The sequence below is a fragment of the Petaurus breviceps genome, unplaced genomic scaffold (assembly GCF_028583685.1).
Source record: "Petaurus breviceps papuanus isolate PSGF00001 unplaced genomic scaffold, PetGlider_PUasm1.0 90503, whole genome shotgun sequence".
NCBI classification, from domain to species: Eukaryota; Metazoa; Chordata; class Mammalia; order Diprotodontia; family Petauridae; genus Petaurus; species Petaurus breviceps.
Genome location: NW_027187265.1, coordinates 2496901 through 2499104, shown reverse-complemented (window position 1 = coordinate 2499104; position 2204 = coordinate 2496901). Strand labels below are relative to the sequence as shown.

The following is a 2204-nucleotide window of genomic DNA, read 5'->3' as shown; positions in this document are numbered from 1 at the left end:
AAACACAGAGACAAAGACAGAGACAGGGACAGACACAGAGGCAGAGAGAAAGACAGAGACAGGGACACACAGTCAGAGACACAGAGGCAAAGACAAGCAGAGAAGAGACAGAGACAAAGAGAGAGACAGAGACAGATACAGAGACAAAGACAGTCAGAGACACAGAGATAAAGACAGAGACAGGGATACAGAATCACAGACACAGAGACAGACCGAGAGACAGGGACAGACACAGAGACAGACAGATAGAGACAGAGAATAGGGGGAGGCAGGAAGCCATAGTTAGTGAAAATGGATGACAGTTTGCATGGAAGATGTACCTTTAAGAAAATAGTAAATGGGGAGAAGAGAAAGGGGTCATTTGAGAGGCAGTAGGGAGTGGGGGTAGAGTAGGAATAGACTGCCTCATCAGATAGTACGTTTTCTGTCACTGGAAGTGTCTAAGCAGAGGCTCCATGTGGTGCAGGGGGAAAAGCTAATAGACAAACAACCAGGAGAATTGGATTTGACTTTGAATAAGTGGCAAAGCTGGGTCAGAATCTCAAGCTGTCTAACTCCACACTGAAGCACTCAGTTCCAATTTAGATCAATTCATTTGGTATTTTTTAAGATAATAGGATCTAAGATTGGAAGAAACACAAGAGATCATCTAACCCAACCTCTTCCACTTTGCAGATAAGAAAACTGAGGCCCAGAGATGTTAAGTGATTTTTCCCACGGTCACACAGGTGGCAGAACCAGAATCTGAACAGAGATTCTTTGACTCTTACCCATGACCAATGGGTGAAGCTGCAACGTAGTTTAAAGAGAGAGGAATGTGTGTGTGTGTGTGTGTGTGTGTGTGTGTGTGTGTGTGTGTGTTTTGGGGCCTGGGCTTACAAAACTCCAGATAATGAAACACTAGGGGACATGCTAGTAAACATTTAACAACTGTCTCTCCAGAAACACAGGATGCACTTTCAAGTTTCATCTGAGTCAGCAACCTTTTGTCCATCACTTTGTTAAGTCTAGACAAATATCAAAACAATGTAGGTCAAATCCTGAGGTTTCCTGTACAGTTTTCTGATTTTGGATATATAGATGGTCATGTTGAAAATTTAACTTTGTCTGCAATACCCTCTATTTATGTGGATAAGAACTGTTCTGACCCTTGGTTTCAGAGCTGCCTGAGGCCCTGAGGTTGTTCAGAGCTTTGGCCAGAGTACTCTGCCAGGATGAACAGAGACTGAATCAGGAGGGTAACTCCCACTTTCAGCCTCAGGATTCAGACTTATTTAAGTTTCTTGAACAGTTTTTGTGTGTGGAGGTCACTGAACTGTACATAAGGATCCTCACAGGCATTTATTGACTTAGAAAACCAACTATTAACATTAACTATATTCTGTTGCATTTTTATTTTATTTTGTTAAATATTTCCCAATTGCATTTTAATCTAGTTCTGGTGGCTTTCAGGAGAATTGCTGACACCTCTGATCTAAAGTATTCAGGCCAGATAATTGTCATTCACTTAACTAGAGGCAGGTAGCTGTCTCTTATGATTTTTTCCAAATTTGGGAATCTTGTGATTTTTCTCTTTTCAGGTCCATATGAAACCATCCATTTCTTGTAAGGAAAGCCAGTACTTGGTGAATGGGATCTGCTGTGAGAGGTGCTCTCCAGGTATATGAAAATGTGACTAGGCTAGGAATTAGGAGACTTGGATTCGAGTTTGAGGAGACTGGCCCTAATACATACTAGTCATGTGCCTTTGGACATATATATACATAAACTGTAATGTGTGATAACCATGTGACCCCATCCCCCATGCCTCAGTTTCCACATCTCTAAAGTAGGTACAAGAATATGTCTAGCATGGTGCTTGGCACAGATGGCCACTTAATGCTTGTGGACTGATTAAATGCTAGCACTCCCGAACGCCCAGGGCCCATTTTGAGAAAAGTGTTTTGTAACCCTCAGTGAGTTATAGAAATGTGAAGTTCTGGCCTGGTTGGAGCTCTTTCTTCTCTTGACATCTTCCAGGAACAAAGCTGGTCACTGACTGCAGTGAGGACAGTGAAACCCAGTGCGAGCCTTGCCAAGAGGGCGAGTTCCAGTCTTCCTGGAACCATGATAAATACTGCCATCAACACAAATACTGTGATCCCAGTATGTTGACAGAGAGTGGTAGTGATGATGGTGGTGGTGGGATGGTGGGGATGGTGGGG

General features: G+C 42.9%; 1 protein-coding gene across 1 annotated transcript in view; it reads left to right on the top strand.

Moving 5' to 3' along the window:
- Nucleotides 1–2204, top strand: part of CD40 (CD40 molecule) — a 14682-nt gene that overhangs the window by 5190 nt on the left and 7288 nt on the right. Inside the window, exons 2-3 of the mRNA XM_069062726.1 lie at nucleotides 1581–1659; nucleotides 2020–2145. Coding sequence (XP_068918827.1) covers nucleotides 1581–1659; nucleotides 2020–2145 — 205 coding nt within the window. The remainder of the gene's footprint in view (nucleotides 1–1580; nucleotides 1660–2019; nucleotides 2146–2204) is intronic.